At 34.1% G+C, this 22,885-nt stretch overlaps 2 protein-coding genes and 1 long non-coding RNA gene across 3 annotated transcripts; all 3 read right to left on the bottom strand.

Annotated features, from left to right (window-relative positions):
* Positions 1 to 4,726: 4,726 nt before the first annotated feature.
* LOC136213705 (uncharacterized) lies at positions 4,727 to 10,575 on the bottom strand. The gene is made up of 5 exons (XR_010680862.1): positions 10,300 to 10,575; positions 9,153 to 9,385; positions 8,950 to 9,021; positions 5,125 to 5,234; positions 4,727 to 4,910 (listed from the first exon to the last, which is right to left on the bottom strand). It is a non-coding gene; the product is annotated as an uncharacterized lncRNA (long non-coding RNA).
* Positions 10,576 to 12,931: 2,356 nt separating this feature from the next.
* On the bottom strand, positions 12,932 to 13,752 carry LOC136213811 (agamous-like MADS-box protein AGL61). The gene has a single exon (XM_066002848.1). The coding sequence runs from the start codon at positions 13,750 to 13,752 to the stop codon at positions 13,042 to 13,044; it is 711 nt and encodes a 236-aa protein (XP_065858920.1). The 3' UTR covers positions 12,932 to 13,041.
* Positions 13,753 to 16,402: 2,650 nt separating this feature from the next.
* LOC136213971 (agamous-like MADS-box protein AGL61) lies at positions 16,403 to 17,223 on the bottom strand. Its single transcript, XM_066002854.1, has one exon. The coding sequence runs from the start codon at positions 17,221 to 17,223 to the stop codon at positions 16,513 to 16,515; it is 711 nt and encodes a 236-aa protein (XP_065858926.1). The 3' UTR covers positions 16,403 to 16,512.
* Positions 17,224 to 22,885: the final 5,662 nt, after the last annotated feature.

Below are 22,885 nucleotides of genomic sequence, written 5' to 3' on the forward strand. Positions count from 1 at the left end.
ATAATTCCAGTCCCTCTAATTTTCAACAAAGTGGTATCAGAGCCACGTTACGAGAGTCGGTCTTTCGCAAAACAAACCCTACAAAAATGTCAGACGGTCTCAAACTTCCTTATCAATACCATCAGCTCACCAAAACCAATTATTCAAGTTGGTGTATTCGAATGAAGGCGTTACTCGGATGTCAAGATGTCTGGGATATAGTCGAAAAATGCTACGTAGTCCCAGGTAACGAGGCAGCGTTGACACAGGCAGAAAAAGATACTCTGCAGAAAAATCGCAAAAACGATCAAAAGGCGCTTACTCTCATCCATCAAGGTTTGGATGAATTAATGTTCGAGAAAGTAGCCGAAGCTACGACCGCTAAACAAGCGTGGGAAATCCTACGAGTTTCTCTTCAAGGGGAGGAGAAAGTTAAAAAAGTTCGTTTGCAGATGCTGAGAGGAGAATTTGAGATGATGAGGATGAAAGAGACGGAAGCCATTAGTGATTACTCATCCCGAGTAAAATCTATCGTAAATCAGATGCGGCAGTATGGAGAAAAAATTGAAGAGTCCAGAATTGTTGAAAAAATTATGCGATCACTACTACCAAAATTTGATTACGTAGTGGTGGCTATGGAGGAGTCCAGGGACATCAGCGAAATGTCCGTTGATGAAGTTGTAGGGTCACTACAAGCACGAGAGGAGCGGTTTGAGAAACGAAGAGAAGATTCCGCAGAACAAGTCTTAGCAACAAAGGCTGTGTTTAAAAATGGCGAAAGTAGTCAGTCCGGCAGAGGACACGAAAGAGGTCGAGGAGGAAATGGTAGAGGACGAGGACGTGGCAGAAATCAAGGCAGAAATGAAAACGGCAACAACAACAATGACAGAAGCACTCAATTCACCAGAGGCAGAGGAAGAGGCCGAGGACGCGGTCAAGGAAGAGGAAACTGGAGGCCGAATGAAGGACGCGATAAGTCCAACATTCAATGTTATAATTGCTCTAAGTACGGTCACTACGCGGTGGAATGTTGGAGTCCGCCTAAAGAGGTAGAGGAGACTGCCAATAATATTCAAGATGAGGAAGTAACTGGCACAGTGTTACTTACCTACGAAGGTGAAGAAAATCACGAAAACAATATATGGTATCTTGACAATGCGGCAACTAACCATATGTGTGGTGAAAAGGAGATGTTCGTGGAGCTCTATGAATCCGTTCTTGGTAATGTTGTATTTGGAGATTCCTCTAAGGTTCCTATTACAGGCAAAGGAACCATTCTTATTCGGCTCAAAAATGGCGCTCACCAGTTTATTGATAATGTTTATTATGTTCCCAACATGAAAAGCAATATTTTGAGTTTGGGACAATTACTGGAGAAAAATTATGAAGTTCACATGGTGGACCGGAAACTACTCCTGTTGAATGAGAAAAAGGAGCTGATTGCACGAGTACCCATGGCGAGAAACAGAATGTTCACAATTAACATTCAGACGGATGTGGCCAAATGTTTGAAAGCTTGTGTGTAAAGTCCCCCCTGGCTTTGGCATTTACGGTACGGACATCTCAATTTTGGAGGACTGAAGCAGTTGGGACAAAAGCAGATGGTAAACGGATTGCCTCGTATTGACCAGCCTCATCAACTGTGTCAAGGATGTCTTGTTGGAAAACAATTCAGAACCAGTTTTCCAAAGGAGTCCATGTCAAGAGCAAAGGCACCACTTGAGCTAGTCCACACAGACGCGTGTGGACCGATCACTCCACAGTCCCTGGGAAAAAATAAATATTTTCTACTTTTCATTGATGATTATAGTAGAAAAACTTGGGTATATTTTTTGAAGGAAAAAACAGAAGTATTTGAGACATTTAAAAAATTCAAAGTCCAAGTGGAGAAAGAAAGTGGTCATTTTATTAAGGCACTCAGATCAGACAGAGGCGGTGAATACATGTCCATCTCTTTCAAGCAATTTTGTGAAAAGCATGGAATCTGTCATTTCCTTTCAGTCCCCAGATCACATCAGCAAAATGGCGTAGTAGAAAGAAAGAACAGAACGGTGCTCAACATGGTGAGGAGCATGTTAAAAAGCAAAAATTTACCGAAGGAGTTATGGGCCGAAGCAGTAGACTGTGCTGTCTACCTGTTGAACAGATCGCCAACTGTCAGTGTTTGGGATCAAATTCCACAAGAAGCATGGAGCGGAATAAAACCCAGTATTTCTCACTTGCGTGTTTTTGGCAGTGTTGCTCATGTCCATGTACCGGATGAAGAACGCAAGAAGCTAGATGATAAAAGCAAGAAATATTTGTTTGTGGGCTATTCAGAACATTCCAAAGGGTACAAAATGTTCGATCCGCAGGCTCAGAAAATTATAATTAGTAGAGATGTCACCATTGATGAAGAAGCAGTTTGGGACTGGACTGGTGAAAAAGAAAACAACTACAGTTTTTATCCTTTCATGGATGAAGACAATGATCAGGAAGAACCAGCCACAGTCGCAGCCACAACACCAGTAACCAGTTCGACATCAGCAAGCTCATCCAGTTTGAGTTCATCCTCGAGTGATGGAGACAGTTCAGATGAACATCCGCCCGGAAAGCCAAAAAAATTCATACCTATTAAAGATCTCTATGATGTAACAAGAAATCTCGATGATGAATTAACTCTTTATTGTCATTTTGTTAATGATGAACCAACAGATCCAGAAGAAGCAATGAATGATGAAAAATGGAGACAAGCCATGGAAGAGGAGATTCATTCGATCGAGAAAAATAAAACATGGGAGCTGACATCACTTCCGGCCGGTCAAAAAACCATTGGAGTTAAATGGGTGTTCAAAGAAAAGAAAGATGCAAACGGTGAAATTGTCCGACATAAAGCAAGATTGGTGGCGAAAGGGTTCAGTCAACGATCCGGAATTGACTATAATGAAGTTTTTGCTCCTGTTGCCAGAATGGAGAGTATCAGACTGGTAATTTCTGTAGCTGCTCAACACGGGTGGAGAATCCATCAAATGGACGTGAAATCCGCATTTCTCAATGGATATCTGGAAGAGAAAATTTATATCCAGCAACCATCTGGATATATTGTGAAATGTCAAGAAAATAAAGTGCTAAAATTGAAAAAGGCACTTTATGGTCTTAAACAAACACCACGAGCCTGGAACAGTCGCATTGACAAATATTTTCAAGAAAATGGTTTTGTCAAATGCCCACATGAATATGCCCTGTATGCAAAGGTGAAAAATGGAGACATGTTACTTGTTTGTTTATATGTGGATGATCTCATTTTTACAGGGAACAATCCTAAGATGTTTGAAGAGTTCAAAAAGACAATGGCTCGTGAGTTCGAGATGACTGACATTGGTCTAATGTCATATTATCTTGGCATTGAAGTGAAGCAGAATGATGACGGAATTTTTATTTCTCAAAGTGGTTTTGCGAAGGAGATCTTAAAGAAGTTCAAGATGGAAAATTGTAATTCCGTCAGCACGCTAGTCGAATGTGGAATCAAGTTGACAAAAGATGAAGGTGGAGACAGAGTCAATCCGACATTATTCCGAAGCTTGGTCGGAAGTCTCAGATATTTGACGTGTACGAGACCGGATATTCTTTATGCAGTCGGCTTAGTAAGTCGATACATGGAAGCCCTAACTATGTCACATTGGAACGTAACAAAAAGAATTCTCCGTTACGTGAAAGGTACAACTAATTTGGGATTACTTTATTCAAAAACTAACGATTTCAAATTAGTTGGATATTGTGATAGTGATTGGGCCGGTGACAAGGATGACCGAAAAAGTACAACTGGTTTTGTATTTTTTCTGGGTGATACTGCATTTACATGGAGTTCGAAAAAACAGGCGATTGTGACGTTGTCCACCTGCGAAGCTGAATATGTTGCTGCAACCTAATGCGTCTGTTATGCAATTTGGCTCCGGAAATTGCTAAAAGAATTTCAGATGAGTCAAAATGATCCAACGGAGATTTTTATTGATAATAAATCTGCACTGCCATTAGCAAAAAATCCAGTGTTTCATGATCGAAGTAAGCACATTGATACGAGGTATCATTTTATTCGGGAGTGCATTGAGCAAAAGGAGGTGAAGCTGAAGTACGTGAAAACTCAACATCAAATTGCAGATATTTTCACAAAGCCGCTAAAGCACGATGTGTTCAGTCATTTGAGAGCTCAACTGGGAGTCATGAAAAATTAAGTTTAAGGGGAGATGTTAAAATATTAAATAAAATAAACTTAATTTATAATAAAAATAAAATAAATTTAAGTATTAATGTGTATGTGAAAGCATAGAAAAACATGTGATGATGGGTTGTGATGATGGGTAGAGAAAAAACAAAAAAATCAATAAATGCCATTGACTAGTTTAGATGTGGGTAAACATCCGTTGATGTTTGTCAAATTGGAAGCAAAATATTATACTATATATATATATATATATAAGAGTTAGTTTATTGTAAGTTTGATTGAGTGCATTCTCTTTTCCTATTTTTCATTTTTTCTAGTTTCTTTTTCTTTCATGAATTAAGAGTCCTCAAAATTATATGTTTGGTCATCACAAATTATAACTCAATCCTTGCCTCGTAATAATTCCAGTCCCTCTAATTTTCAACATTATATTCTATTATTTTTAATCAATTTTATAACGGATACAAAATAAATAATATCACGAACAAAAAAATGAACATATTAATTCTAATCAACAAAGGTTTTACATTTCACCAGAACGATGATTCAAAAACAACAAGAAAGTGAAGTTCCCAAATGTAAGTTGCTCAGAAAATAGACATGTATTTCAAGAAGCATTGCATCCCCAAATGAGAAGACAATTACCCAAGAGCATTGAAGGTTTTAAATATTTCAAATGATGAACTTGCGTGCAAAGTGTAACTGATTGAATTTCTGTGAATCTTTGTACCTACAATTATGTGAAAGCCATATGAGTTTGCTGTCATCATAAACGAAAGAATAGCACGAATGAACAACCGATAATGAAATGACTTCCAGGTTCCAACTTTACCATTATATAATGTCGCACCAAAAAAAAATTAATCTGTGATATGTGAAAAGGAATTTGTCCATGCACATCAGATTATCATGTAGAAATTTTCAAATTTTTTGCATACAAGTACCTAATGAAAGTGGTACCATTCTCTCCTGGCTTTAGTCGTCCACCAAGCAATTTACAAAATGTGTTCTCTATTTGCAGAACAAGTATATGAGGATGATTATGCTCCTGTACCTGCAAGGAATCCAACAATCTATATTACACCAAAAGAAATACAAGAGGCTTGAAGATTATGATTTCCACAAACTAAGAAGAGTATGCAAAAAAACCAGTCATATCTGGAAGTATCAGCCTAGTAGCATGTTATCTAATGAAGAAAGAAGCAAAAACACAAAACAATTGATTCCAAAAATACAATACATTTACAATGTCCAAATTATAGTTAATCAGCCTAGTGCCTGTAATAACTATGGTCATAAAGCATATTAATTGAGACTGAAAAAATTCTATTTCTTTTTTAATAATATATTGAAAAAATTGTTTATGAGTACAAGTTTCAAATTTTGCAAATAGTATCACTACAAGGAATTGTAACGGAAATGAAGCCCTAGATATTATAGTGCACTCACGACCACGTCCAACTATTTGATGGAGTCTTGAAACAAACACTTGTTGGCAAAATATAATACACAGAAAGGCCGTAAATCACAAAAATCCACTATTTGGAACATCGCCAAATTGAATCGACATTACCAGGGGCGGAACCAGGGGGGGTTGGCCGGGGCTCCAGCCCCGGCCGGCCGCCCGAGAATTGAGAAATTTTTTTTTTTAGTAATGGTGTCTCGTAATATTTTGGAGAGAATTATATTGACTCTATATAGTATTATATCAATTTTTAAAGGTAGATTAGATGGTTAAGAATCCTTGCTTTTATTTGAGAGGTCCTGTGTTCGATTCCCTTCAACCTCATTTTATTTTTAAATGAACTCTTTCTTTTTTATTTTCATAACACTTTTGAATTCATTTTTTTTTTTTTTTTGGTAGAAAAGGAAAAGAAAAATGAATAACAACAAACTACCCAGGAATTAGCCTAGGGAAGCTAACCCCAATCCTATCTTCTAAGAGAAGATGAGAGATGAAACTAGGGGAAACAGGAAGGGTAGTAACGCCTAACGTCCCTTCATGGCCCGCCGACGCCAAGCGATCAGCAACACGATTCTGCTCTCTAAAAATGTGTCTGAACTCTACGAACTCAAAGGAGGAGCAAAGCCTTATAATAGCTTTGATGAGGTTGCGACTGTTAAGACCCATAGAATGATTCTCAGAAATCATTTTGATTGCTTCCAAATTATCAGACTCCACAGAGAGCCTCTTAACACCCAGCCTTTTAGCAAGATTGATTCCAGTAAGAATAGCCCAGAGCTCCGCAGAAAAGGAAGAACCCAACCCTAAATTCTGGGAGAACCCAGAAAGCCAGACGCCCCCTACATCTCTAAGCACACCTCCAGCCGCAATCTTACCGTTACTGAGGCAGGAACCATCAGTATTCAGCTTCACAACCCCCTCTCTTGGCCTGCTCCATCCCACGAGATGGACATCACAACACTGAGAGGCTCTGGCAAGGGACTCTCCTTTGAAACTATCGATAATAGAGAAAAGTTTTTTCGAGAAGAAATCAGCTAAGTTTGTCATAAAAACAGTTTTATCTCCAAAAATCTCCTCGTTTCTCCATTTCCAAACTTGGTGACAGATAATAGCAAAGAAAATGTCACCATGCTCCATGTATGGAAGCAACTTTCCTCTAACACCATCAGAGAACCAGTCGACCTCAGAATGTGCCATGAAGGAAGAGAAAATATGGTGTGGGAGAATTTTCCTCCAAACCTCTTTACTATTAGAACAATCTCTAAGAGCATGGCACAAAGTCTCAACATGGCCTCTGCATCTACTGCAAGCTCCAGAATCAGCCAAGTGCCTTCTGTGCCTATCCGAATTAGTAAGAAGCCTGTCCTTAACGCCCAGCTTACCATTAAAAAAATAAACATATTTAATATTCAATTAGTTCAATGCTAGTTTCTGGTTCCGCCACTGGACATTACTATCTTTTAAATCTTTGCAAAAATAACTTTATGGATTAAAGAGAAAAAGGATTTCCATAATCATTTGAACTTATAATATTAGGGGCAGATGTTCATAATACAATCTTCAAATTTCAAAAGAGATTGTCGTCCATAAAAGAGAATTGTGGTCCCTAAGTCCCTTTATTAAGGGACGATTGTTTGTCCCAAAATAGACGACAATCCTCCCATCAATGGAGACAAAAAAAATTCCACATATATAATATATAATGAAAATTTTAACTAAACCTATTAACATTCAAAAGTAAAAAATTCCAAAAAAAAAAAACATTCAAAAGTTACGACTGCTAATATTATCTTATGAGGGAGGGATTTAGAAATTAATCACTGAGTATACATACATATACCTTATCAAGTAACCATCAAACCTTGCTCCACGAGGGAGGGAACAATACTTAAAGTTTCTCCCATTTTCTCATTTTTATAGCACAAGTCAGTATTCAGACCTTGCTCCATGAACTGAGTTATAAGGTTTCTTAGTTACCACAATAATATATATATCTGTCAAATGAAGTTTACAATTGAAATTAATAAACAATAAAGTAGTTAGTCAATTTTCACACATTATTGAAACCGTCCAAGTATAAAAGTAAAATGAAGATCAAAACAATTGATTGATAAAGTTTTTTTGTTATATATTATTAGCACAACTGAGTATTAGTATTAAAAGTTTGCATTACATCTCTTGGGAATCAACTAATACAAGTAGTCAAGTATACTAGTTTATAAGTCTTTTTTTTTGTGTAATTAAGAATCCTCATTTCAAAATCTTTTTTTTTTTTTTTGAAGTGATCTATCAAAATTCCACTCTATTGGCAGCAACTTACAAACTACTCCCATTTTGTATATTTCTTAATTGTAGGTTGTAGACTTTATTAATAATTAATTAATACTTTGACCCATACTAAGTGATCTATTTATGTATATATATATATATATTAAATCATTTCTACCCAAGGTAACTAGTGGGTTTTTTAATGTTGAACTAAATTAAATGGCCTTACTTAGTTAATTAACTTTAGGGTAATTAATTTATTAGTCCCTATATTTTGACAAAACACACTGTTTAGTCCCTGTATTTTCAAAAACACATGATAAAGTCCCTAACCTTTTTCTCGATGAACTGTTTAGTCCCTAATGTTTTTCTCAGTGAACTGTTTCGTCCCTACCGTTAGACTCTCATGAAAATTTTGTTAGTCAATTTGGATTTGTGTTATTCTTTTCCTTTATTTTCCTTTCCTTTAAACTCTAATGCATCTGAAATCAACTTTGAGTGTTCTTCTTCTTGATTTTCTTCTTAATCGTTCAAATTCGTAAGCATTGGGTCTGTTCTTTTTGTTGTTCTCCATACAAACGACTTCTTTTTCTAAATTTGATTTCCTCTTCTAAAGTTTGAGGGTAAATAGTAAAGCATAATTTAGTCATTTCCGAAGTCATAAACGTTAAAAAATCTAACAAACAGACAGAAGGACTAAACAGTTCACTGAAAAAAAGGTTAGGGACCTTACCATGTGTTTTTAAAAATACAAGGACTAAACAGTGTGTTTTGTCAAAATATAGGGACTAATAAATTAATTACCCTTAACTTTATTACAATAATCTAGTTTTTCAACTAAAATGTACTAATCAGATTATGAAGCTTTTTTACTCCACATATAAACATTGAACTAAATTGTCCTTAATATTTGTCCTATATAATCAATTATTTTGTAGTGACTTCTGCTGAAATATCCAAATTAAAAGAGATCATACTTATAAAAAAAAAAAGCATCCTATGAAGGGACTAAAAAAGATTAACTAATAATACATACACCATAGATATGCTGATCAATTGGAAAATTTTCCAATGAATGCCTTCATGTAGATAATTGTTGTTCTGGAATCTGGATAAAACAACAAAATTTAAATTTAAACCCTATTTAAATTGAGCCCATTACCCCATGTATATCATTGATAATGGTCTAAAAATTCATTCTTAGGTAATTTCAAATGTATCAAAAAAAAAAAAATATACCTTCAATCACTGCAAAATGTCAATTATCAATGAGTCTCCCAGTTGCAAGAGTATACATTAGCTGTTTCCGTTCTTAGACAGGAAGATCACAGAGACAACGCCCTCTGGCTCTTTTGACACTTCGGTGGGAGAGGGGAGCACATGGTTAGTTTTACCATTCTCAGGGGGAGACACAAACCTGGAGAACAAATTATGAAAACGAGAATCTGTCCAAGTCTCACACATACACATACCTGCTCAAACCAATGTGAAGAAGCACAGGGATAGAAAAAATAAAATTAACAGTTAGAAGTCGGGAACTTGCAAGGATATCCTTCAATACAGTACTTCATGAAACACATTGGAAGCTTAAAGTAACAACAAAGGCTAAATATGATAGCGAAATTAATTTTTCCTTGAATGATAGAAAGACACAGTAACAACTTAGCCTCTATCTCAAAGACAAATGTACTTAGAATTTAGATATAACAAGTAGCAGAGAATTAATGCAAGAGGTTTCCTCTCAAAATTATTTGTGGGAACTTCTTCAACAAGCACAAACATCATTCAATCTGTGAAAAGGAAATCTGCGAGAAGCCATGAAATAAATTGAAGGCTTCACACAAATAGCTAGTAGAAATGTTCCTTAAACAAAAGATTTTTTACCCACCTTCTCATTCACTTTAGCATCAAACTCTTCGACAAATGCCACCACCTTTCAACCTCTTACATATCTAAACTACAATATCAGTTCATATTACAACAAAAATAATAGAAAAATCCAGCCATACATACCCAATTCAAATTAGTCATATAGACAAAAGGGGTAAAAGGTACTCACTGAAAGTAATTTCATCACAGAATAAAATTTCAATTCGTAGAAAAAAACCTAGAACTTAATTAGACTTCACAAAAATCAAATTGTTGATCTAACATCCTAATAAACATTGATATTGGGCATGTGCAAAAACTATTTGGTACAAATTCGAAGTTCAACCAAAGCTAGTATATCACAAAAAATGAAAAAAAAAATCAAAGCAATGGGAAGTATATACAGACAAAATCGAAGTAATTGGAAGCATATATGGAATCTGAAATAGGAAACCCCCCAAACAGAAAAAATAGCATCCTGTTTGGCAGCTACTTGTAGAGATGCAAAGAAGCTCACCTTCTCACTGAAGAATGAAGTTTTTTCCACTCTTGATTCGGAATCAGTGAGTCTAGGCAGCTCACTCGCCTGACCTATTGAAATTTTTGGTTTTCGCCCTAGAATGGAGGTCGCAACTGCTTCGAACCAGAGAAATTGAGGGGAGTATGCTGGTTAACTTTATCTGGTGGCCCTATTGGGAAATTAGGGAAACTCTGTATGAGAATTTTTAAGGGAAAGCGAGAGGGAGAGGGAGAGGGAGAGAGAGGGAGAGAGACACCGATAGAGAGAGAGAGAGTGATTGGCTGAGTGAAAGAAGCCCTAAACTAAATTATGGTAAAATTGAGAGGGAAATATTTTGGAAAAATAGTGAAAGTTAAAAAATGAGAGGGAAATTTAGAAAAAGAAGCGGGACAAAAAAATTAATAAGTAGTGTTTTTTTTTATCATTGGTAAGTTGTTGGTATTTTTTTTTAAATTAAGAGTCAAAATTACTCTAAAACTTAAGTTAATACTTAAATTTCAATTTGAGCTAAACTGATCGTTGCTGTCAACTTTAAAGACTATTATGACCCATAATTCTATTTTTTTAATATAAATTTGGAATTTTGTAAGTATGTCGTTGGTATGTACTTTCTAATACCAAGGACATGGCGTTGACACATATTGTCATTAACATTTCCAAAGACAAAAGTCGTTGGTAATTTATGTCATCCGTAAGTCGTTTGCATTTTATGGGTATATTTACTTATAATGTTGGTTGAATTGTTTTGTACGTAATCGTAGGTATGTCATTGATACTAACAACGACATATGTGTCGTTGGTAAATTGTCGTTAGTAAACTATTATTTTCTTGTAGTGAACGTTTTTAATGAATAGAAGATTTAGCGTTAATGTAGTAAATGATCTAAATTTCTAGCTAATATTTCTAAGCAAGAATAATTTTAGCCGTATGTTATGGAAAATTTGAAAATACTGATTTGACTGTTATTTAACTGTCACTAAGGGGTGTTTGTTTACTCCATTTTTACCTGCAGTTTGCATTTTTACATTGAAAATGAGAGTTTTAAGTATTTAGTTAGGAGCTGTTGTTTGCTTTTTCATACATAAAAAGTAGCTTTCTACAAAAGCAGTGAATCATTGTTTTTCCAACAACAAACACTAAATCGTAACAACAAACAGTAAACCATAATAGTAGTAGACAACAGGTAAACCAAACGGGCCCTAACATAATAAATTTATCATCAAACTTGTTTGGTAGATATGGTGTGGCAGTTAAATAATAGTTAAACCAGTTTTTTAAAAAATTTGGTGACGTATGGCTAAAATTAATTTTATCGGAAAAATTAGAGTTAAATTTGTATCATTTCATAAGCTATGGCTAAATTTTCATTTCTTAAAACATGTTAGGATAAAGATTGGTAAAATCTTTGTCGAATTGATTCAGATATGCCTTCTGGACACTTGCCGGGCTTGATTTGACGAATTGATTCAGATTGGTAAAATCTGTCTTTGTTTAGTGGAATTCCAGATTCACTTAAAACCTCTTCTTGACATTAATTGTTTTTTTAATCCATAATCTTTTGGACACTAACTAGTATTGTCACACAGTATAAATACATGTTTCATCCGGAGAATTCGTGCAACATAATTGATTGTAAAAACATATTAAAGTATTCTAAAAATTGGCATAGGCGGCCGCATAGGTATTGAAATACACAACATTGCCTCGATTCCTCAAATCAGGCGGTGTTATTCGGTTTAAACAATTTTCGACCGCCTGTGCCGACCTAGGCGGCTCCAGGCAGTCCCTTTAGAAAAATCAGCCCTTGAATTTCATGTTAATTTTTTAAATTTCAAATAAAATATTAAAGTTCTTAAAAAAAATATTAAATAACCTAAAACTAAAAGAAAATATCATTTCCAACTTTATTTTCAAGGATATTAATATTAATTTACTGGCACAATTTGTTGTTAATGTTATTTTGTTGGCACAATTTTCTTATTTAAAGACTTTAATGTGATAATTATTAAATTATATATATTTTCTTTCTTAAAATGTTTTATATTATTATTTTTAGATGGTAGAATTTATATTTTTATGTGTAAAAAATCTTAGGTACGAAAGTGTGAAACATTTAATTTAAATCATATAAATAGGAAATTTTAAAGGTATTCTAAGAATAATACACCTGATCAATTAATTAATGCTCATTAGGAGTGATAAACCCTTATATTTTTGTGATGATATCAAGAGTGTACGGTAGAAAAGTGATAATTATTTAAAATCCTAGAATGTTTTGATACCGTTAATATTCTGAAATAATTATCATTTATATTAACATGAATGTACGGTAGAAAAGTGATAATTATTTATAGTTAAAAAATGAATTATACAAGAAAATAAGTTATTACTATCATTATAATTATTATTTATGAGTCTTTTGCATATGTGAGAGGTGAATTCAATATGTCTATGAATGGAAATTTACTGTCAACCAAAAATCCTGAAGAAAATGAAAGTCGCACAAAATGAATGGTTATCTGGGAGTGAAATTGAGTCATTTTTAATGAAAAACACTTGTCTTTATTAGATGCCTTTTCTACTCAACAAAACTGCAACATAATTAAAGACAAATACAAAACTAAACCGAGTGCAAATCTTCCAATAAGCACCAAAAACGAAAAACAAAAAACAAAAAACTTAGAACTCTTATTCTCATGTGTTGGTAGAGTTTTGAGTTCTATCTTTTCACTAAAATTTTACCCAAGTATGGGATAAAACTTCCTCAGAGAAGTTTCTTGCTGTGATTCATAATTGAACCCAAAATCATAACCACCATTCAGAGTATTCTGCATATCATTTGCAGCAGGCTCATCAGCAAACACAGGTTCAGCCATTGGAGCCTGAGCCTGAGCCTGAGCCTGACCGGAAGAAGCTCCTCCATTGATGCTTTCCACAGTGAGTATCCTGCATAAAATTGTATGCACCTCTTCAAACAGTGCATACAGTTTTTGAAGCTCTTCACGGTTAAGTTCATTGAGAGGTGCATCCCACCAATTAATCTCTTTCCCTTTCCCTTTATCTCTCATCATGGCAGCCTTCAACCAAGCTCCCTTGGCTTTCTCAACCTCCAGATTGCTGATCATAACATTGTGCATCTGAGTAAGCTCATGAACCTTCATCTTCCGATAAGCCTCGATCAGAGGGCGAGGGTGACTGTTTTCATTAATCTGGAGTCCCAGAAACCGGTTGGCTATGGTCTCCAGGGAAGGATAGCCAAAAGAGAACGGCTTACCTGCCTGTGAAAACACCAAGAACCCAATTTCAGCACCACAAAGAGTCACCAGTTCACTGGCCTTCTTATATATCCCAGATCTTCTTTTGGAGAAGGTGATCAATCTATCATCCTCATTTTCGATCCTCTTGATCTCGATCTTCTGCTTGCCTTTGCTCAGCTTCCTTCTTGCCATATTCTCACCTCCTCTTCTGTACTGATATCAAGGTTTTTTTTATTTTATTTTGTTAAGTTCTTCCATTACCTTCCATTATATAGATGGAGAATTATGAACAAACCAATTACTTAAGGGGTATTAAGGTCACAATTTTGTTCTAAGTTGTTCTTTCCATAGTAAGCATGCTAAGAAAGGAAACCTGGGGTTGGGGTTGGGGTTGACAATTTTATTTTTTGGTAGGTGAAGAATAATAATCTTCAGGTTAATTTGTTTATAAAAAAAATGTGTAGGTTAATTTTATTTAAAATTTTTAATTTTATGTTTTAATTAATATATTTTGGGAATGACATTTAGGTTTTAATATATTATGGAAATAACATTTTAATTTTTATTTAATTAAATCCATTTTTTTTCAATTTTACCGTCTGTGAGCGGCCGTTCCTTTTCAAAATACGTGTGGAAGGAGATTTTCCCAATGTTGGTAAGTTAGATACCTTTTAGTGGCCCCCTCATGTTCGTTGTTCGTATTAGAAACATGTCACGCGATTTTGAAGGGAATGGATCCTTCGATACCGTACGTCTCTTTCTTTTTGTTTGGTTGGGTATTCGGTTTACAGACGGGCAACCCTGAAGGAATAATGAAAGTCGTCACTCAGTTTGTTTTCCACTAATTTGAGCAATAGTAGACATGGTGGACGTGGCAATGAGACTACCACATCCTTCATAGACAGAGTCCATGGACTCTTATATTTACTTTATCTTAATTCAAAATCTCCTTAAATATTTCTTAATTAGTCCGGTTCGGCTCTAATTTGCGGTGTAATTAGAGCCGAAAGCACGAATTAAAGCTGAGGAGGCTGAATTTTTTTCTTTAAACATGAAATAAATTGCAAATGCTTAGTTAGATTTTTCTAAGTGGAATATCATTTTAAAATTTTAAAAAATTAAATTAAAATTGTCCGAGATCATCTTCGTCCCAGTTTGCAAAGGGAAACCTAGCGTTTCAAACTTTCTCGGAAAAAATCAAAAAAATTATGAAACTTCTATAAAAGTATGACGCGAAGATACGTCATGATAGTTTTTTAAAATAAAATACGTAAGCTATTTGTTGGAACTAGAACTCGAAAAACAGCAATAGACCGAACAAAAGAAATGGGCAAAGTCTCGGACTAGAATAATGTCAGATTTGATTTATTGTTATGAATGAGATGCATGGATAAAATTAACAATATTAACTTTTAATATTATTAATATCGGATTCAAATATAAAAATATAAAGGGTAATTAATTTATTAGTCCTTATATTTTGACAAAACACACTGTTTAGTTCCTTTATTTTCAAAAACACACTGTTTAGTCCATCTATTTTCAAAAACACACACTAAGGTCTTTAATCTTTTTTACGATGAACCCCTAACATTTTTCTCGTTGAACTGTTTAGTCCCTATCGTTAGACTCTCATGAAAATTAAGTTAGTCAATTTGGATTTGAATCAAAATCTATTTAAAATAAAAATGTAATGCTTTAACTACCCTTTACCACAAAATCAAATATATAAGACCATTAAATTCATTGTTTCTCATCTCTGCGTTCTTCTTTTCCTTTATTTTTCTTTCCTTTAGACTCTACTGCATCTGAAATCAACTTTGAGTGTTTTTCTTCTTGATTTTCTTCTTAATCGTTCAAATTCGTAAGCATTAGGTCTGGTAAGCGAGAGAGATTTGAGTCAATTTCTACCTTCAATTCAAACAGGAAGAGTGAGCATGAGTGATTCGATTATGGGTTAGAGATTCAATCCTTTCTCCATTTTTCATGAGAGTATGTTGTGAGAGAAAGACATTAAGGTGTGAATTGCTTTTCACTGATAAATTTCAAATAAAATATTAAAGTTCTTAAAAAAAATATTAAATAACCTAAAACTAAAAGAAAATATCATTTCCAACTTTATTTTCAAGGATATTAATATTAATTTACTGGCACAATTTGTTGTTAATGTTATTTTGTTGGCACAATTTTCTTATTTAAAGACTTTAATGTGATAATTATTAAATTATATATATTTTCTTTCTTAAAATGTTTTATATTATTATTTTTAGATGGTAGAATTTATATTTTTATGTGTAAAAAATCTTAGGTACGAAAGTGTGAAACATTTAATTTAAATCATATAAATAGGAAATTTTAAAGGTATTCTAAGAATAATACACCTGATCAATTAATTAATGCTCATTAGGAGTGATAAACCCTTATATTTTTGTGATGATATCAAGAGTGTACGGTAGAAAAGTGATAATTATTTAAAATCCTAGAATGTTTTGATACCGTTAATATTCTGAAATAATTATCATTTATATTAACATGAATGTACGGTAGAAAAGTGATAATTATTTATAGTTAAAAAATGAATTATACAAGAAAATAAGTTATTACTATCATTATAATTATTATTTATGAGTCTTTTGCATATGTGAGAGGTGAATTCAATATGTCTATGAATGGAAATTTACTGTCAACCAAAAATCCTGAAGAAAATGAAAGTCGCACAAAATGAATGGTTATCTGGGAGTGAAATTGAGTCATTTTTAATGAAAAACACTTGTCTTTATTAGATGCCTTTTCTACTCAACAAAACTGCAACATAATTAAAGACAAATACAAAACTAAACCGAGTGCAAATCTTCCAATAAGCACCAAAAACGAAAAACAAAAAACAAAAAACTTAGAACTCTTATTCTCATGTGTTGGTAGAGTTTTGAGTTCTATCTTTTCACTAAAATTTTACCCAAGTATGGGATAAAACTTCCTCAGAGAAGTTTCTTGCTGTGATTCATAATTGAACCCAAAATCATAACCACCATTCAGAGTATTCTGCATATCATTTGCAGCAGGCTCATCAGCAAACACAGGTTCAGCCATTGGAGCCTGAGCCTGAGCCTGAGCCTGACCGGAAGAAGCTCCTCCATTGATGCTTTCCACAGTGAGTATCCTGCATAAAATTGTATGCACCTCTTCAAACAGTGCATACAGTTTTTGAAGCTCTTCACGGTTAAGTTCATTGAGAGGTGCATCCCACCAATTAATCTCTTTCCCTTTCCCTTTATCTCTCATCATGGCAGCCTTCAACCAAGCTCCCTTGGCTTTCTCAACCTCCAGATTGCTGATCATAACATTGTGCATCTGAGTAAGCTCATGAACCTTCATCTTCCGATAAGCCTCGATCAGAGGGCGAGGGTGACTGTTTTCATTAATCTGGAGTCCCAGAAACCGGTTGGCTATGGTCTCCAGGGAAGGATAGCCAAAAGAGAACGGCTTACCTGCCTGTGAAAACACCAAGAACCCAATTTCAGCACCACAAAGAGTCACCAGTTCACTGGCTTTCTTATATATCCCGGATCTTCTTTTGGAGAAGGTGATCAACCTATCATCCTCATTTTCAATCCTCTTGATCTCGATCTTCTGTTTGCCTTTGCTCAGCTTCCTTCTTGCCATATTCTCACCTCCTCTTCTGTACTGATATCAAGGTTTTTTTATTTTATTTTATTTTGTTAAGTTCTTCCATTACCTTCCATTACATAGATGGAGAATTATGAACAACCCAATTACTTAAGGGGTATTAAGGTCACAATTTTGTTCTAAGTTGTTCTTTCCATAGTAAGCATGCTAAGAAAGGAAACCTGGGGTTGGGGTTGACAATTTTATTTTTTGGTAGGTGAGGAATAATAATCTTCAGGTTAATTTGTTTATAAAAAAATGTGTAGGTTAATTTTATTTAACATTTTTAATTTTAGGTTTTAATTAATATATTATGGGAATGACATTTAGGTTCTAATATATTATGGAAATGACATTTTAATTTTATTTAATTAAATCCATTTTTTTTTCAATTCTACCGGTTGTGAGGGGGCGTTCCTTTTCAAAATAGGTATGGAAGGAGATTTTCCCAATGTCGGAAAGTTAGATACCTTTTAGTGGCCCCCTCATGTTCGTTGCTCGTATTAGAAACATGTCACGTGATTTTGAAGGGAATGGATCCTTCGATACCGTACGTCTCTTTCTTTTTGTTTGGTTGGGTATTCTGTTTACAAACGGGCAATCCTGAAGGAATAGTGAAAGTCGTCACTCAGTTTGTTTTCCACTAATTCGAGAAATAGGAGACATGGTAGACGTCGCAATGAGACTACCACATCCTTCAGAGACAGAGTCCGTGGACTCTTATATTTACTTTATCTTAATTCAAAATCTCCTTAAATATTTCTTAATTAGCCTGGTTCTGTCCTAATTTGCAGTGTAATTAGAGCCGAAAGCACGAATTAAAGGCGAGGAGGCTGAATTTTAAAAAAAAAAAATATGAAATAAATTGCAAATGCTTAGTTAGATTTTTCTAAGTGGAATATCATCTTCGTCCCAGTTTGCGAAGGGAAACGTAGCGTTCCGAACTTTGTCAGAAAAAATCAAAAAAATTATGAAACTTCTATAAAATATGACGCGAAGATACGTCATGATAGTTTTTTAAAGTCATGATAGTTTTTTAAAATAAAATACGTAAGCTATTTGTTGGAACTGGAACTGGAAAAATAGCAAAAGACCGAACAAAAGAAATGGGCAAAGTCGCAGACTAAAATAATGTCAGATTTGAATTATTGTTATGAATGAGATGCATGGATAAAATTAATAATATTAACTTTTAATATAATTAATATCGGATTCAAATATAAAAATATAAAATGATGGATTAATTTAAATAAATAAAAACCTCAAAACAAGTTATTTAACTAGCAAATCATTGCTTTAGGTTAATTTCAATGAATTTAGGAATTAAATATATTAAAAAAATGTACATGACAACCTATTCATAATAATAATTAAAACAAAAAAACAAAATAAAAATAAAGATGAACAATCTACTTTTTGCAATACAAATAATTAAATTGTAGACACGATATTTCTCTTAAAAACATGTACATGGTTGTGGGATTTTTAAAAAATCATGAGTAATTGATCCCAAATCGTATGGTCAGAAAACTAGAATTTATTCAAAGCATTTCAACAGAGTTTCTGTAATTTTCAATGTTATTTCCGTCATTCTAAAGCTTTGTAAAGGACTACTATTTATAGATTAATTAGGGCTTTAAGGTTAAATAATAAAAAAAAACAGAAAAAGTCAATGATTAAAAGGACATTTTGAACTTAAAGTTTGTGCAACCCAAAAATCCAAAAAGGAGACAACCACATGTGCAACACGTCTGACACATGTATGACTTCTACCATCTCAGGACATGTTTCGATTTGATATTTTTTACTTTTGTATTAGGAAAGTCCTACTCTTTTTATGGTGCATTTGTCCTACTCTTTTTATGGTGCATTTTTATGCTGCGTTTTTTATCCTTTACTAATCCTAACCGATGTAGGTGCGCTTTTAGCTCGTGTGGGAATATATACGCGGACCTCAGACTCCAACAAACACATGACAAAAGAAACGTGATGTGAATGTATGGTTGAGGACCGAAGAACCGAAGTTTGACGTGATACCCGATCGCCTACAGGGCACATGCGAGCAACTATCATCCTTAAAATGTCTTTGTACTCATTTTTTAACACTTTCCTCATTGAAAACGACTTTTAAGAACACGAGAACCTTAAATGTGGCTACTTGACCAAACTTTAACGTCATTGACTACTAAGAACACACATTTAAGCCCTTAGTAATCCCTGAAACACAATGAAAGTTAATACTTTAGACACTGGAAGTCCAAACCATGTCAAAATTATACGTAGATGGCATTTTTGGAGGACAAGTCCCTTGGATTCATGCATTTCATTCATTAAAATGTCATACACACAAAATCCATCTTTTCCCATTTGGATCTATAGATCAGGCTAGGTTAGGAAGCTTTAGGGGATGAAGATCAAAAGATAATTAACTTAAGTGTAAAAAGGTGGCCGATTGCTTTCCTTTGATTCCACTGGTGTTGTCACACGGTATGAGTATATATTGAAATTTTAATCCATAACGTTCTACATGATGTTTCATGTAGAGAATTTGTGTCCAGCTTCAATTGTAAAAGTAGCTATAGTAGTCGGCTTCCTATACTAGACCATGAGACAAATGCTTGACCTAGAAATTGACCAGTATTCAACAAAATTGGCCCTAACGGTCCTGTAGGCGTTGAAATTTACAATATCACTTTGATTCCTCAAATCGGCCCATGTAAGTCTTAGCGATTTCAGGCCGTCTCAGTGGACCTAGGCGCACCTTAAAAAATTGACCCTTGAATTTTATAACAATTTTTTCAATTTCAAATAAAATATTAAATAACCTAATTAAACTACAACAAAATAACTGAAACATTCAAATTGTATTTTCAAATAAAATATTAATCTAGCGGCTACTGGGGTCGAAAATCAAGCAATTCCTTTTTTGGAGAAATAAGATCTATTGACATATCCTTAAATTCTGTAAAATTAAGAAGTATCAATTTTTTAGGATTCCGGACAATCATAAGTTTCCTCAAGTTATAACATGCATAATCACATTATAAATGAAGCTTTTGCCTTCCATAGCATACTTGTTAATGATTTTGAAGTAATTATTGACATGAGCTGATATTCATACAGATGATCTTGTAACTTGCAAAAAAGAGAGTCACATTTCACAATAACAGCCTCCACAAAAGCTTTATAAGTGGCGAACACGTCTCATCCCTTGGGACCCCAATTTTACACGTACATGCATAAAACCATCCGGTGGTGGCCGAGGGGCTAGGCAACTGCCACTAGCATCATTCATAAGCTTAATAAGACGTTTGATAATCTACAATGAGGATTTTTCAACACATACTTCTTCCAAATGAAGGGAAGGCTGGAGCATCAAAAAATTAAAATAGAAGCAAAGAAACATTCAGACCTCATCAATTCATCAAATATAATCCATAACTAGTGTTCAATTCATCAATGGCAATTCAAACATAAGTTTTAATTAAAACCATATATTTTTTTTTCTTGTTTTTGCAGCCCAAGAGAAGTATTCAGATGGATGCTAGAGGTAAATTAATCTCTCTCTAATGTCTATAATATTACAACAACATATTGTAAATTAATGGGTTTATGGAAGACCATCAACTATTTGGTGTGACACTAGATTACACAAGAGAATGTGGGAGACCAGATATAGTTCAATATTATGTTGCACTGAATCGAAACCCGAAATGAAACCAAAACAACACAGGGAAACTTATTTTTAAAGAAAAATTAGGTAGGAACCAGTGTTAGAAAACCCAAACCCCGAAATGCTAATAAAGAAGAGTTTCCCTGCAAAACAGAGTTCAATCATTATGGAATCCTTTAACACAACAATAATAAGGAATGGTACACTCATCTCTTTCTAGCCAAAGGACAAACTCTGAATGAAGGAAAGGATGCATACTGTCCCATTTTCTACCTAGATTTTCATTAAATCAAACAGCAGCTTCAAAATCTTCCATCAGTTTTAATTTTATTGCGTCAGATCAAATTTGAGAATACTAAGAATTATTATATATGTATTTTAACACCTTCACTGATGAAAAGATAATGCATATATTCATAAGAAAAAAGAAAACTGAAACAACAAAAGAAGAACATTACAATTTCAATTAAAATTAGAACCATTAAAAAAGGCTAAAATTTAAATTTATTAGGATGTTAGGAATAAATATGAATAAGAAGTTGGAACAAAAATAGACTGTCAAGGGTCTAAAAGGTTAAAGTAACATTGCTGTGCATAATATTTAAAAGGGGTAGAAAATGACTTTTATGAAATTTGGGCAAGGAAAACATTAACTTTAGGACTCGTATTTGTAAATGAATGATTAAAACTTAAAAATCGGTTGCTAATGAGTGATTTTAGGCTTGGAAACACGGAATTTTATTAGTTGGAAATTATAAAAAAGGAGTTATGAAGACAAGTTTTTTTTAATTGAAAGTGATAATCCCCACAGGCTCTAATCCGCAACCCAAATATCATAAAAGAGAAATAAAAAAAATTTGTTGTTTGGATGTTTTTGAGGATGTGGAAGTTACAATATCTTCCTACTCGTCCCTAAATTTACGATCGCCATATTCTCACTTCTTTTATTCACTCCATTCTTCCTAAATTTACTCTCACTATATTCCAATTTCTTCTATTCACTCTATTCTTCCTAAATTTATGGGTTCATGGACAATGAAGTTTCATAATTTACAATGAAGTTTGATAATTAAAATAGAAAGCAAGGAAACATGTGATAAGACCTCATCAATTCATTAAAATCATCCGTAACCAGTCTTCTTTATTATCTGGTGATCTAGATATGAACCACCATGTCAACAATGTCAAGTATGTCCGATGGATGCTAGAGGTAAATTAATCTCTCTCTAATGTCTGTAATCCCAGATCAATTTTTGGAAGGCCATCAGCTAGTGTAAAAACAATCTTTGGCAATGGTTTCTTTTCCTTTTAAGATTGGTCACATGTGACACTAGAATACAGAAGAGAATGTGGTAGCGCAGATATACATGTATGGAAACATTACAATGTCAATTAAAATTAGAACCATTGACTTCTTCTTGCACGTTTTCTTTCTGCAGCAATATTCTCAAGTCTTCGGACTCTAGATTCCAGCCCCATAATTTCTTCCATAAACGAATATCGATTACTGCTGCTCTTCTTTTCATTTGCAGATTCAACATCTTGTTTCTCAGAATCATTACCTGCAACTGTGGATGAATCACCTAATTGAACAGGATTAACATCCTTAGCTGCAACTGTGGATGAATCACCTAATTCATCAGGGACATCTTCTTTCTCCTTCAGCACAACATTTTCATCCATTGTTTCTTTTTTTACCTCCGAATCATTACCTTTAACTGAGAATGAATCACGACTTGGTATTTCACCTAAATCAACAATAAGGATTATCTCAGGATGAACATCCATGGTTTTTTTATTGAAGGTTTGCTTTTTTTTATTGTTCTCAAGACACATTTAAAAAGTAAAATGTGAACTTATAGGGCTAGGGTTGTTGGTTCTGTATCTGGTCATGTGCATATAAGGAAGGACAACCAATATTACTTTTTATGGCAAATTAAATTCATGAAGGTAATCTAACCCCAAAAAATTTGCTACAGTTCTGCA

The sequence above is a fragment of the Euphorbia lathyris genome, chromosome 1, assembly GCF_963576675.1.
Source record: "Euphorbia lathyris chromosome 1, ddEupLath1.1, whole genome shotgun sequence".
Taxonomy (NCBI): domain Eukaryota; kingdom Viridiplantae; phylum Streptophyta; class Magnoliopsida; order Malpighiales; family Euphorbiaceae; genus Euphorbia; species Euphorbia lathyris.

Bases quoted from the DNA above. Each gene is read 5' to 3' on its own strand.
- LOC136213811 (XM_066002848.1), bottom strand. From the start codon at position 13,752: ATGGCAAGAAGGAAGCTGAGCAAAGGCAAGCAGAAGATCGAGATCAAG.
- LOC136213971 (XM_066002854.1), bottom strand. From the start codon at position 17,223: ATGGCAAGAAGGAAGCTGAGCAAAGGCAAACAGAAGATCGAGATCAAG.